At 40.0% G+C, this 14,833-nt stretch overlaps 1 protein-coding gene across 1 annotated transcript in view; it reads left to right on the plus strand.

Annotated features, from left to right (window-relative positions):
- ARIH2 (ariadne RBR E3 ubiquitin protein ligase 2) overlaps positions 1-14,833 on the plus strand; it is a 45,476-nt gene that overhangs the window by 18,231 nt on the left and 12,412 nt on the right. Inside the window, 2 exon segments of the mRNA XM_081072038.1 lie at positions 10,993-11,060; positions 13,652-13,715. Coding sequence (XP_080928164.1) covers positions 10,993-11,060; positions 13,652-13,715 — 132 coding nt within the window.

The raw sequence follows: 14,833 nt of genomic DNA on the forward strand, positions 1-14,833 counted from the left end.
GATGCTGAAGTTTTATCTTGCCAAGATGGTCTCCATTCCCAGCTGACAGTTTGATGTTTACACTGTTTCATTTCTGTAGTCTCTGCAGTCCTTAGATCCTAGAAGAAAGTGCCTCCAGAATATCTAATGAAATGCTGAGGCTGTGGACTCGTGCGCTGTTAATCATGTCAGTAACGGCTGGCTGGAAACAGCGGCTGAAGCAGATACACTGAGCATCATTGGCCCATATCCTGGATTTCCCCTGCTCGCCACCCCCCACCCTCCCAAGCCTTACTTAGGAAACAAGGATAGAAGTGTGTGGCACATTTACTGCGTTCTTTATAAAAATAAAAATAAATAAAAAAACAAAGGAAAACTTGATTTCCCGGCAGCAGTCTTCTTCTTTAGGTATCTATGCATAGGTGAACATATTTTGAGGACCTGTATCAGAGAAGTATCTTTTGTGTCTGTCCCAAACACAGAATATAGAGGATGACATAAGATGTTTGCATGCAACCTTTGAGAAATACTGTGGAACGGCAGCAAAGTGCTTTTTGACATGCACGTAGCTAAGTGCTTCCTTAAATAAAGATCTGCGAACATCTGAGGGTACTGAGATTGTAAATGCAATGGCAAACCAAAGCTAGATTGGGTTGGTAATGCAGAGTAGTATCTAAGGTAAATGGCAGCAGGTGACCCCACAGTCCTTTCAAGTTGGACGGAAAGCTCCCTCAGAGGCTTCTGACCCATTGTGGGTCAGGTTTGGGGGCACAGAAGATGGGCTGCACTTGGCCTCTGCTCTGACCCCATCTTTGACTGTGAAAGCCTTCTCTGGACCAGAGACTTGAGGGCATCCTGCAGTCTTTGATGAACTTCATACAGGTAACCCCCATATAACACGGCTGTTAGGTTCCTAAAAATGCTGTTATGCGAGTCTGTGTTATGTGAAACAGAACTAGTACGAAAAGGGGTTAGGTTCCAAAAATTTTAAAAACATACTATTATATTTTTATAATTAAGAGAAATATCTTTATTAAAGCAATTTTCACCAAAAGTATAACTTGTTAATATGTATTAATGTTTTCTCCTCCATCACTACTAAGCACCATTAACTGAGGGCGTTTTCTTTTTGACGAGATATCTTCATCCTCTGAACTTAATACTCCACGAACAAAATGGATTTAAAATTCTAACAAATTTTAAAATTCTGCAGTCAAATCTGATAGGACATCCACGCTTAAATGAAAAATTTCAAATGAGATATCTTTTGCTCTTAAAAGCTCTTATTACGCTCCGTGTTGTTTGGGGATTTCTCTAATTCTCGAACCGTGTTAGAGTGAAGTGCTGTGTTATACGGGGGCTGCCTGTACCACTACTCACCCTCCCTTCCTTCCCCACCTTGATCAGTCACACTCCCTTTCCCAGCTCCCAGGAAAGGTGAGGGAGGGATTCTTTGGGGCTTATAGTCGCACTGACCAAGGATTAGGATGGATGTGATTTCTCAGGGACACGCCAGGGAATCAGAAGAGGGCAGGCCTGAGAGCTTGTGGAACGGCAACATTTAAGGAGCTGACAGACTAGACTGGGAGGAGAGCATCCCGCAGAGCAGGAAGGCCAGGTCTGGGAGGGCGAGCCTGTGGTGAAGTTACCAGCATGACAGATGCGTGTGAGGGTTTTCATCTACTTACGCCAAAATTCATGTTGTATAATCAGTTTAACCTGCTCAAAACTCCTTTGAGTGTTTCGTTTTGAGGAGTAAGTAAAAGGTCAAAGCGAACTATTTGATGCAGTAGTATAAGGGTCAATCTTTTGTTTACTGTGACATTTGTTTATGCAAGTGATTGTCATGGAATTAAATTTGACAAACTTTCCCCTTCTGTTGTGAAAAATTTAAAACATTCAAAGAAGTTTAAAGAATGGCACAGTGTGCTTCCATATACTTACCATCTAGGTTATACAATTTCTGACCTTTACTACGTACGCTTTATCATACATCCACCAATCTATTTTTATGTAGCTTTATTGAAGTATTTACATTGCACAAATTCCGCTCATTGTAAAGTATACCATTAGATGACTTTTAGTCAAGTCACACAACTGAGTTACAGCACACGTTCATCACCCAGAGTTCCCTTGTGTTTATTTGTAGTCAGTCCCCACTCCCAGCCCCAGGCAACTACTGATCATTTTTCTTTTGGTAGTTTTGCCTTTTCTAGAAATTTCATACAATATGTAGTCTTTTGTGTCTGGCTTCTTAGCATAATGTTATTGAGGTTCATCCATGTTGTATCAGGTCAGTAGTGCTTTCCTTTTTATTGCCGAATAATGATTTTCCATTTTCTGGATGTACCACATTTTGTTTATCCATTCATTCATTAGTTGATGGACATTGGGTTGTTTACAATTTTGGGCTGTTATGAAATATGCTGCTGTGACCATTCATGTCCAGGACTTTATATGGACATGTGTTTTCTTTTCTTTTGGGTAGATATCTATCAAGGAATGGGATTGCTGGGTCAGATGGGAAGGGTATGTTTAGCATTTTAAGAAACTGCCAAACTGTTTTCCGAGGTGACTACTATTTGCCATTGCCACCAGTATGACTGATGGGTTCCCATCTCTCCACATCCTTGCTAAAACTTGGTATTGTCAGTCTTTTGGATTATAATCTTTGGAGTGAGTGGGAAGTGGCATGTTGTGGTTTAATTTGCATTTCCCTAATGAGGAATGATTCAGGCTCTTTTCTTGTGCTTATTTGTTGTCATACTTCTATTTGGTGAAGTGTCCAGTCTTTTGCCCATTTTTAAAAATTGGTTGTTCATCTTATTATTGAGTTGCATGAGTTCTTTATATATTCCAAATTAAGTCCTTTGTCAAAAAAATGACTAGCAATTATTTTCTCCCAGTCTGTGGCTTGTCTCTTCCATTTTCTTAATAATGCCTTTGAAGAGTAAAAGTGATTTTGATGAAGGTCAATTTATCCATTTTTCTTTCAAAGTTTGTGCTTTTGTTGTCACATCTGAGAAATCTTTGCCTAAACCAAGATGGCAAAAATTTTCTCCTAGTAGTTTTATAGTTTTCAGTTTTATATTTACATCTGTGAACTATTTTGAGTTAATTTTTGCGTGGTATGAAGTGTCTCTGTTCTATGTTTTGTTTGTTTTGTATAATGATTAGTTATTCCAGAACCATTTGTTGAAAAGACTATCCCATCCTCCATTGAGTTACTTTGGCACCTGTTTAAAATTAACCATAAATATGAGTTTACTTCTAGACTCTGTTCTCTTTCATTGATCTATATGCCTGTCCTTAAGCCACTATGCCACTGTCTGCATTACTGCAGCTTTATAGCAAGTGTTGAAGTCAGATGGTATAAGTCCTCTAACTTTGCTCTTTCAAGATTGCTTTGGATATTCTGGATTCTTTACATTTCTGCAGATTTTTAGGGTCACCTGTTAATTTGTACAAAAAAACCCCAACAACCTTGCTTTGATTTTGTTTAATTTTTGATTGCTGTGTTCAGTCTATAGCTGTGTTGTCCAGTATGGTAGCTATGACTACATGTAGCCTTGGGCATTTGAAATATGGCCAGTTTTAAGTGGTATGTACTGTATTTCTGTAATAATGCAATGGACTTTGAAGACTTAGATTTAAAAAGGATGTCACATAACTCATTAATTTTTTTGTGGATTACACATTGAAATAATATTTTAGATGTTTGGGGTTAAATAAAATATATTATTAAACTACATTTCACCTGTTTAAAATTTTAGTTTTTATTTGTTTGCTGCTGTAGAGATATGCATTTGATTTATGTATATCGATCTTATATTTTGTTACCTTACTAAATTTATTTCTTCTAGAAGTAGTTTTGTAGATTTTTTTTTAGGATTTTCTTCATAAACAGTCATTTTATGTAGGAATAGAGACAGATTTGTTTTTTCCTTTCCAATCTTTTATTATTTTTTTATTTTATGTCTTTTTTCCCCCTTGCCTTACTGCCCTGGCTGGGGCTTCCAATATAATGTTAAAAAAGATGGTGAGAGTAGTTATCCATTTTTCTGATATTAGCATTCACTATGTCATCATTGAGTATATTTTTCATAGATAAGCTATATTAGATTCAGGCAGTTTACTTTTCTTCCTAATTTGATGAGAATTTTTATCTTGAATGAGTATTGAATTCTGTCAAATGGATTTCCTGCGTCTACTGAAATGATTATTTGTTCCTCCCCCCCGCTTTATTTTGTTAATTTGATGAATTACTTTTAAGAATTTTCAAATGTTAAATCAGCTCTCCATTCACAGGATAAACGTCACTTGATTATGATGCGTTGTCCTTTTTCTATAATGCTGGATTTAATTTGCTGAAATAGTCAGATTGATTTTTGTGTCTATAGTCGTAAGGAATATTGGTTTGTAATCTATTTGTTATATTTTTGTCAGATTTTTGTGTCAAGGCTATGTTTACCTCATAAAATGGCTTTGGAAGAAGTATTCATTTTTCCTCTAGTTTCCAAAAGTGTTTGTGTAAGATTAGTATTGATAGAATTCACCAGCAAAAACTTCTGGGCCTGGAATTTTATGAGAAAATTTTTGATCATGAAGTCAATATTTTTAATAGATACAGAGCTGTTCAGTTATTCTTTTTAATTTTGTGTCAGTTTTGGTAAATATTTTTCAAGGAACTTGTCGATGTCATCTACGATATCAAATTTATTAGATTATTCATAATATTCCCTTATTTTCCTTTTAATATCTGTTAAGATTTGTAGGGATAGCCCCTGTTATTGGTAACTTGTATTCTCTTTGTTTCTTAATTGTTCTAGCTAAAGTTTTAATCAACTTTGTTGATCATTTTAAAGAATCAACTTCTGGACTTTGTTAATTTCCACTGTTATTACTTGGTTTGGATTTTATTTCTGTTTTTATTCTTTTCACTTGCTTTGAGTTTAGTCATCTTTTTCTAGCTTCTTAAGGTGGGCCCTATGTCATTGATTTTTGGACCTTTCTTCTCTAGTGTAAACATTTACAGTTGTAAATTTTCCTCTAGGCTTATGATAGCTGCATCTCACAATTTTTATTATGTGGTATTTTTGTTATCATTCACTTCAAAACGTTTTCTATTTCCTCTTTGATTTCTTCTTTGACATACAGGTTTTACAGAAGTATATTCTTTAATTTCCAAATATTTGCTACAAAGAAGGGCATTCTTGACAGAACAGTTAGGGAAGTGCACGGGGATGCTGGAATCACTGGGTGTATTGATGGACTCCACTGGGCGTGGCTCAGCGGTGGGGCCTGTTGACTCTTCCCTAAGGGCTTATTTAAGGTTTGTCTGTGGGCACTGGAGGGCAGTGATGGGTTTGTAACAGGATGGGAACTGAACCTGGAAGATGTAAGAGCTCTGTAAGAATTGTCTATTATTGTCCTGCTGGATCAGGCCTTCAGGAAGCTTCATCCTAAGGATTGTGGAGTGGGGGCGTCCAGACAGCAGTCAGGCATGTAAATAGCTATAAGGTGCCTCTCTGCCATCCAGGTGATTAGTGAGGCTCTTCTGATGGAAGTGCTTAGAAAGGCAGGGCTGAGATTGGGCAGTGGAGAGGTGGTGATGGGCGAGGGGAAGTGGTAAGAAGAGCCAGACATGGAGTGAGACAAAAGGCTAAGGGTTCTAGCTTGCAAGGTGTGAGGGTATGGTGCCCCCAGTGCCAAGCGGGGCATACAGAAGGAAGAACACATTTAGATACAGTCATATTTTGGAAATATTGCAGATTTGGTTCCAGGTAATACAATAAAGCGAGTATCGCAATACAGTGCATCACAAATTTTTTTGTTTCCCAGTGCATATAAAAGTTATGTTTAAACTATACTGTAGTATATTAAGTGTACACTAGCATTACGTCTTAAAAAATGTACATACCTTAGTTGAAAAATACTTTATTGTTGAAAATACTAACCATTGTCTGAAAAATCGTTCCAGTAGACTTGATCAACACAGGATTGCCACAAACATTCACTTTGTAAAAAATGTATTGTCTGTATAGCGCAATAAAATGAGATATGCCTGACCCGAACAGGGGCCGAACAGGGGCCGTAAGAGACTCATCACAGAGACAAAGAGGACCGTTAAGGCAGAGGGAATGTGAGAGATTGTACCAGTGAGATAAAGCATGAGAAACGTTCATTGAATTTGGCAAAAGGAAGTTTGTATTGCCTGGTGTATACGTATAAAGGATCCCTTTGTATATCCACTGTCAGCAGTTCTGAATAGATTAAAATTCAGCAATTGAACCAACATCTTGTCAAATTATGAACCAAATTGAATTAAAATCAGAAATAAGCTGTGGATTTTTTATTTCTGCTTTTGGCAGATGCACTAACTTTCTAAAGTATATAAATTATCAAACATGATTCTTGAGAATACATTTAAGATGCAATTTAACATGATTGGGGGGGTACGGGATAGGAAAACAGCTTATCTTTGCTATTGAGAGTCTTTGTTTAAATTCATTGTAACTGTCCTTGACTCATGATCTTGTGAAAGTCCAAAGTGGCTGTCAAAGACAGGTCCTACCAGCTCAGGGTTTGCAGTGGAGGAAGGGGTGAGATTTGTAGGCATGCTAGAAGTAGTTACCCCTATTCCTGTTGAGAAGGGCTCTCTTTGGCCCCTGAGATGGAGAAAATGGTGGCTTCTGTGATTCTGTCTCTCTGAGTAAAGGCTCAGATTAGTTTGTGAGTAATTAACTTGGGACTACATGTTTTTATAAAGAAACTTGCTAGTTCTTACTGTGTTTCCCCGAAAATAAGACCTAGCTGGACAATCAGCTCTAATGAATCTTTTGGAGCAAAAATTAATGTAAGATCGGGTCTTATATTATGTAAGACCCGGTCTTATAGTAAAATAAGACCGGGTCTTATAGTAAAATAAGACCGGGTCTTATATTAATTTTTGTTCCAAAAGACACTTAGAGCTGATTGTCTGGGAGTCTTTTCCTTTTCCTCACTGAGTCTTTTCCTCAGTGTTTCCAGAAGTAGAATAAGAACTCAAATAAATAAGACTTACAATCCTATTACATGTTGACCTAATAGAACTGCACATTTATCTTGAACATGACATGGTCATATGTATTCCTCTCTAAGGAGGAATTAGTCTTTTTTGGCTTTCACTGGTTGATTACCACCCTGGATCCATTTTCCTTTTAGAAGAGGTTTGACTTTTTCATTAAATCCTTCTTGATAGTACAGTCATCCCTTGAATAATTCAGGGGGAAGGGGCAAAGGTCTCTGTGTAGTCAAAAATTTGAGTATAACTACATTTGGCCCCCTATATACTCGATTCCTAACCTTGGAGTTGACCCTTGAATAGCATAGGTTTGAACTGCACAGGTCCAGAAAAACCCCGCATATAAATGAACCCGCATAGTTCAAACCGTATTGTTCAAGGGTGAACTGTACAAACCTAGTCACAGATTATTTCTTCATCAAAACAGACCAGCAAGAGTTTGTCTTGATTCTGCTGAAAGGTTCTTTTCAGAAAAGGGGAACACTTTTCGCCAGTTGTGAAGTGTTGACTCTAATAGATTCAGAATGGATTGCCTAGCTCTTTGAGCATTACAGTAGTGGTATGAATACTCAGGTACTTCTTTCCTGAGAGACCTCGGCTGTTTGCACTCTAAGACAGGTTTTTATCTTTAATGTTTAAAATAGCACCTACAAGGTTTGTCCTGGCCTGCCCGCTGAAGGTGGCTTAGTACGTATTGGCCACCCCCCCACACACTCACATACACCCCCCTTTTCTGTCCCCAAATCACCTGAGGTCGCTTCTTCTGGGACTGCTGGGGGTGGGGGGTGGGTGCAGTCAGTCACTTTTCTCTTATGACCCAAATCAGGGAAAGGGTGGCTTCCCTGCTGGGACTGCCTTTTAGCGTAAATTATTCTAGGTACTCTTTCTCCACCCCTGTGCTGCTTTTGCTCTGAGAGCCGTTTGGAACCTGACTTCCCTACAGATCTTCCTTGGTCTGGGTGAGATGCAGTTACACTGCACTTTGCTTAAATTAATGGTCTCAGAATTCCTTCATGTTTCTGTGATACACAGTGGACTTGATATGGGCCATTCTCAACCCCCATCTATGGGGTGTGGCTCACAGTAGCGCCTCCTGCAGAAGGCTGGTGGGGGGTGCATACAGCTGGCTCAAGTGCGCCTACTATCTTGTTTATATTGGTGTGTCTTGGCTGTTGGCATTGAGAATAGATTCACATCACTCCGCTGTTGGTTTTATAAAGTGTTAGATGCATCTTCTCTTCCCATTGTCTGTTCTCACCAAAACTCAACTCCACTGGGATATTCTGAGTTGGTCATTAGTGGACTTGTAGTCACCAATACAATTTGCAGTTTCACCAGAGGGCCATGTTGTTTTCCATAGGTGGGCGGCACCTGGTATGCGAAGTCTGAGGCTTTGTTGCTACTGTTAGTGCTGTTGAGATCAAGTGTTCAGACCAGGTATTGTGTTAAAATTCTATTTCTTCAGGAAGGTTGAGAAATTCCACTTTGAAAACACACAGAGATTAAAGACCTGATGTAATTTAACGATCAGCACGTGTTGAGTGGCCATCCTGTGTCCAGTCCAGTTCTGGGTTCTGTGGATCTGTGAGAGGCAGCCTGAACCCCATTCTTAGCTTCAAAGCTCCATCTGAGCCACCTGTGCTGGAATTGGCCAGGACTCCTCTGGGTTTCTCACCTGGCTCAGTGCCTTTGCTAGGACCTGGTAGCCACTGCATGGCGAGACATTGAGAAGTCAGGACAGTTGACTGAGCCCCATTGGGTAAGAGAGGAGAGAAAAGGTTCCAGCGAGGCACTCATCCTAAACAGTATCACTGTCAGGTGTTTTTTGCCCAAAAAAATTTATAGCCAAAAGCTGCATTCAAGCAGTCATTAAAGTTTAAACCAAATGTTTTGTGTCTGTTTTTATTTTGTGATAGTGGTGTGTTGTGGATGAGTGGTTTTGTTGTGGCCACAAGTTAGAAGTGTCAACTATAATTCAGGGGTCCTTGGCCTAAAGTCTCCGTGGGCCTCCACAAGAAAATACTACCGCAGGATGCCGGGTCAGTTGCCTCTTGCCTCATGGGGAAGGGAATCGGGGCCCCCACCCTTGGTGAAGTAAGCGGTCTTCAGTCCTTGGTTTCCTCCAGATGTTCCTGGGCTTTAGGACAGGAAGGCCATCACTCACTGAATAACCTTTGACACTGACTGTGCTCTGGGACAGGTCACTGTTTAGGAGGGGTGCACCTGTCTCAGGAATGACTTGAGCTCTAGAAGCAGGGATCACGTGTTGGTTACTGTGTGTCTTCCCCACACAGTTCTTACCTGTGGACCAGGCACGTACTACCTCAGAGGTAGTTCCTCTTTTAAAGACTTGGTCCAGTGAGCAGGATACCAAGATTCTGTGTGTGCTCTTGGCTCCTTAGCCTGAAGCGTGCTCCTTGTTTCTCCTGGGTTCAGTAGCCCCCTCCTGCTGTGCAGTGCTGTCTGTGGGAAGCCTGATCAAGACATCCAAATACATCCCAATCTTCTGTGGGCCCCCGCCTGTTTTGACCCTTCAGGTGGTCTGTTTTGTAACTAGCTTACTTCCCCTATTATTAACAAGCTACTGTGGCTATAACATGTACATGCTGTCTTACTACTGGCTACTTTAACCTAATGTTAAAATGTGAACTTCTTTCTATGTCAATAAACGTTTGCACCATCCTTTTCAGTGATTACGTAGCAGTCCATTGCATGAATGTCATACATTATCTAGATCCTTTTTGTTGGGCACATTTAGGTTATTTCTAATTTTTTACTCTTGTAAAACACTAGTACACATATCTTCTATCATTTCCTCAGAAAAATTTACAGGAGTAGAATCGCTAGCTCAGAGCACCTTCTGAGGCTCTGGTAGCCATAACCAGTGTGCTTCAAAAGACAGTGTGGGGGGGGGGAAAGAGAGAGAGTGGGTAGGAGCCAGAAAATCTGCCCTTAGACATTTTTTTTAAAAGATTTTATTGGGAAGGGGGAACAGGACTTTATTGGGGAACAGTGTGTACTTCCAGGACTTTTTTCCAAGTCAAGTTGTTGTCCTTTCAGTCTTAGTTGTGGAGGGCGCAGCTCAGCTCCAGGTCCAGTTGCCATTTGGTCCAGTTGCCATTTCTAGTTGCAGGGGGCACAGCCCACCATCCCTTGCGGGAGTCAAATTGGCAACCTTGTGGTTGAGAGGATGCACTCCAACCAGCTGAGCCATCCAGGAGCTCAGCAGCAGCTCAGCTCAAGGTGCCGTGTTCAGTTTTAGTTGCAGGGGGCGCTCCCCACCATCCCTTGCGGGACTCGAGGAATTGAACCCGCAACGTTATGGCTGAGAGCCCACTGGCCCATGTGGGAATCGAACTGGCAGCCTTCGGAGTTAGGAGCACGGAGCTCCAACCTCCTGAGCCACTGGGCCGGCCCTGCCCGTAGACTTTTAAGTCATCCTTGCAATTGGGGCTCGTGGTTGCCAGGCATTCAGAGATTTTAAACAGGTGAAGGTTTTTTTGTTGTTGCTTTGCTGGATTTATACAAAAATTCCAAGCCTGAAGATTTTCTAAAAGTAACAGGCCTAAGAAGTGGGCTTCCCGTGTGTAGCCCCTATAGCAGCAGGAGGGAACATGTACCACAGTAGGGAGCCCATAGCTCTTTTGCTTAGGTTCGATGCTGAATTGTTGTCTACTGTAGATGGGGTGGTTTTGTTTAAGTTTCAATTCAAGCTAATTTTTTAGAAAGGTCATTAATGAAAACAAAAATAGAAAAATCAGAGAGATCCAGAAATCAACTAAGATTATAAGTGTCTAAACTTAGAAGACGAAGCAGAGAACCAAGAGGAAGAATTTGGAAAGCAAGCCTGGGCCTGCTACAGACATGAATGTATGCATTTCTCAAAATGTGGACCTCTCTGAAAGAAACTACAGTTATAATTTGATTTCTTTCTTTCTTTCTTTTTTTAGGTATCTCATTCAGTTGCTAAACTTATATTAGTTAATTTCCACTGGCAAGTTGCAGAAATATTGGACAGGTAAGGTGTTTGGCGGCGGAGAGATGGCATCACCCGTAGCTTCTCTCTCTGCCCATCCACCCAGTGGTGATTGTTGTTTATGTTTTTGAATATATCCTTACAATGTGCATATTGTATTTTTAAAACACTAGATCATATTATTATCATATATTCCTTTTTCTCTCAATATATGGTGAATATTTTCCCATATATTTTTCAGCATATTTTTCCTACCCCAGTTTTATTGCTGGAACAGTATATTTCATCATATAGCTCTTCCATACTTTTTCTAAACCTCTGCTGTTGGACAGTGAAGTTCAAAATTTTTATGCCCTTGTTAGTTTGTAATCAGTACCCTTCTAGACAACATTTGCCAACATCTCCAGTTATTTCTTTTGGAAAAATCAAGTGAACAGTGCATCATAACGTATTGGGTATTAGCTTCAGAAAAGGTTGGCCGCTTTACCACTCACCTCCAGAACCAGAGTTCTTGAGGCACAGACCTTGGAATCTTAAGATACCTTGGAAGTTATCAGAAGAGAAGTTTCTCTTCCCCCTGGATCTTTGGCGACATTCCCTATGCCCCACCCTCCGAGACACATGCTTCTGTCTAGTTCAGGGTTTCTTATCCTCAGCACTGTTGACAGTTTGGGCTAGATAACTATTTGTTGTATGGAATCTGTTCTTGAATTGTAAGAATTTGGTAGAACCCTTGGGCTTTATTTAACACAAGTCATAGCACCGCCAAGTCCTTGAAATCAAAAATGTCTCTAAACAATGCCAAATAACCTTGGAGAAGAAAATGTCCCCTGGTGAGAAACACTGGTCACCATTCTGCCCTTTCACACTCCAGTGAGTCAGCCTTTCTCTGCCTGGTGTGATTCCACTTATCTGCAGAGGAAGGTCATGTCTTTCTTCTCCAGGCTAAACACAACTGGGATGGCCATACCAGCTGGAACAGCTCATTCCACTCAGAAAGAGCAAATGTGTTCCTGACTCACTAACTGCATCTCACTGTCCATACGCAAGAGCTGAATACTTGTAGATAGACTTCCAGGTGAACTTCCACTGTCTGCACCACTGTTATGCAACCCAAACTCTGGAGCTACGTAGGTTCCAGCAGTGGAAGTATCTCTCACTGTCCAAAATCTTTAGTCTAATTTGGAAACGGAGAAGGTTTGGATAGCTAAAGATGTTAAGAATACTAGTGTGAGAAGTAAGGGTAAAAATAGTCAAAGGTGGAGTAAGGACATCACATACATAAGACATAATTCTTCCCTGCTCAGATTCCTGGTACCTTGATAATAAGTTTTCCGGGGCTTTTTGTGGCACTTTTATTGCCATGTGATGTTGTTTTTAAATGTATTTATGCCATACCCCATTCCAGAAGCAATTAAATTTTTACTATGAAATACTTATTCACAAATGTGTGTACATGCATGCACGCACGTGTGATTTGTGTAGGTTTTAAAGAATAATAAAGCAAACACAAGTCTTACGTGCCCACCCAAATAAGAAACCCCCTGACTTTACTCTGGAGCCCGAGGTGGTGATTCCCACCTGGCCACACCCCCTTCCATATCTTTTAGTGTTGTTATGTTTTCAGACCTTTACAGACATAGAATCATGCTGTATGTGTTTTCAACTTTTTAAATCACTAACAAGGTTACATTTCATGACATCCTATTCATCCTGTTTTCAAAAAACTATTTGTGAGGGGTTTTTTTGCTGTTACAAATAACGCAGCTCTGAAAACTTCTGTACGTGACTCCTAGTGTCAGATAATTTTTGTAGGTTTAAGTATAGGTATAGAGTTACTGGGCTGTAGGTATGTGTTTCTAAACCTTTACTAGATAATGCCAAAATATTTTCTGAAGTGATTGTATCGTGTTACATGTCCACCAGTATATATGAGTGTCACACAGTCTGGTGGGTGTAAATGGCATCTAATTGTGTTTAATTTCAATGCCCCATATTATTAAGTAAGTTGAGCATCTTTTCATATGTTTAATGGCCATTTGTTCTTTCTCTTCTGTAAAATGTCCATTCTCTCTTTGCCTATTTTTATTGTTTTGTCTTTTCAAGTGGACTTTTAAGAGTTTTGGGGTTTTTTTAATTCTGAGTATCAGTCCTTTGCCAGTTATATGTATTGAATTATCTTCCAGTTCATAGCTTTGCTTTCCTCTTTAGGGTGTATTCTGATGAACTGAAGTTTTTAAATGTAGCATATTTTGTCAGTTTTTTTGTGTTTTTTTTTTTTTAATGCTTAGCATTTTCTTTGTCTTAAGATATCCTTTCCTGTTGTGAAGCCATGGAGATATTTGCTTATATTTCCAGAAAGGGATTTAAACTGCAAATGGTCTTTCTTAAGTATTTTTATTATAGTTCAGTGCCTTTGAATCAGGGTTTTTATTCTCATACCAATTGAGAGCTAAAACATGGAAAGTGAAAAAAGTGTACTAAGGGAAAAGGAAGCTTGGTTCTGTGAGAAGCTAATTAAAGACAGATTTTAGTGTGACCATAGCACGTTTTGGTCTCTTTGTTTTTGTTCAGAGGTAAAAATGTTCATCTTCAGTTTCTGATTACCTTTATTTCTACTTTTTGTTTTGTAGATACAAGTCTAATTCTGCTCAGCTGCTCGTTGAGGCTCGAGTTCAGCCCAATCCATCAAAACACGTGAGTGTCTCTTACTTGCTAAGGCTTCTTGTGGTGCACATGGCTCTTGCCTGATGTACCGTGCTATTGAGAACCATCTAGCTTTGTTTGTAATGCAACCTGCTTACAGTGTGTATTCCAATAGAGGCCTACATCTTTCATTTCCATTGTAGTTTGACAAGTTTCCTCGTAGATGAGGAGTAAGTCATTGCCAGTCCTGCGCCCTTCTTCAGCCTCACGTTTATCTTTGCACTTACTGCACACAGCCTGCCCTCCATTCCTGCTGGGTTGCTTGGTGTCCCCAAGCTCACTGCTGCCTCTTTGACTTTGCGTGTGCCTTCCCTGGCCTGGACTGTCCAGACCCTGTCCCCATCTTTGCTTGTGGGAATGCAACTCACTTTTTTTAAAGACCCAAATCTAAGCCGTCTCTCACAAAGCCTGTCTCCCCTCCAAGCTCCTCTAGTTCTATCTTTACCTTTATACGTATGTTGTAATGAGTTACTCATCTTTCAGCTCCCCTACCAGACTGTAAGTGCTTTCAGGATAGGAACCATATTCTACAATGCCTAACAACTTCCTGTGTATCTTGGAGTTAACAAAACATTTGTCAGATGAATGAGGGCAATCTTGAAAGAGCTCTCGGGGGAGGATTGGGGCTCAGATCACCACAGAACTTCTGTAGCCTCTTCAGAGAAAACTTCTAGGAGCATACATGGTAAACATGAGAATATGGTCCTTGTCTTCAAATTATGTTTTGCATTTCCAGTGAACTAACAAGAACCGAAGGTAACTTTGTAATGGACTTCTCCATTGGTTCTGATTTGGGTCCCCAGGTGGTCATTGTCTTTGGCAGTTTGTGTAGCATGGCATGAACCTGGGAGTTTAAGCTTTGTAGTTATTTGTCTTCCATATCCTAGAAGAGTCTCTTCCTTAGTAGGAGCCTTCCTTATTCCTCTAAATTAACTGTATGTGACATCTCTTTGTTGTGTGAAGAATGAGTTGTAACTTGGTAAAAGCTATAATATTTTGTATTTTGGGCATATTGATATGGGAAAATCACTGTCTTTGTTAAGTAGCAGTGTGGGCTGTTAGAAGCTTTATACACTCAGCCTGTAAGAATGTTATGATTGGGTTGTAGT

Source organism: Rhinolophus hipposideros (assembly GCF_964194185.1).
Source record: "Rhinolophus hipposideros genome assembly, chromosome: 14".
In the NCBI taxonomy this organism is placed as follows: domain Eukaryota; kingdom Metazoa; phylum Chordata; class Mammalia; order Chiroptera; family Rhinolophidae; genus Rhinolophus; species Rhinolophus hipposideros.